The 204-nt window shown below is 64.2% G+C and overlaps 1 protein-coding gene across 1 annotated transcript in view; it reads right to left on the bottom strand.

Moving 5' to 3' along the window:
• Positions 1–2: 2 nt before the first annotated feature.
• Positions 3–204, bottom strand: part of CAPN15 (calpain 15) — a gene marked incomplete at its 3' end in the record, with an annotated part of 14,193 nt that continues 13,991 nt past the window's right edge. Inside the window, 1 exon segment of the mRNA XM_010009939.1 lies at positions 3–163. Coding sequence (XP_010008241.1) covers positions 3–163 — 161 coding nt within the window.

The following is a 204-nucleotide window of genomic DNA, read 5'->3' as shown; positions in this document are numbered from 1 at the left end:
GCCGTGGGTCCCCGCGACCTCCGGTGTGAGCAGTGGGTTGTGGGTGCCCTTCGTCAACATCCAGTCATTGAGGAAGGCCTGGGTGGCTTTGCGGTGCGCCAGGCGGTGGGTGATGGAGAAGCCAGCGTTACCCTCCAGCTGGGAGAGGATCACCAACACTTGCCTGCAAAGAGGGCAGCGGGCTAAGGGCCAGGCAGCAGACTC

The sequence above is a fragment of the Nestor notabilis genome, unplaced genomic scaffold (genome assembly GCF_000696875.1).
Source record: "Nestor notabilis isolate BGI_N333 unplaced genomic scaffold, ASM69687v1 scaffold14972, whole genome shotgun sequence".
Classification (NCBI taxonomy): domain Eukaryota; kingdom Metazoa; phylum Chordata; class Aves; order Psittaciformes; family Psittacidae; genus Nestor; species Nestor notabilis.
This window is presented reverse-complemented; position numbering and strand designations above follow the sequence as displayed.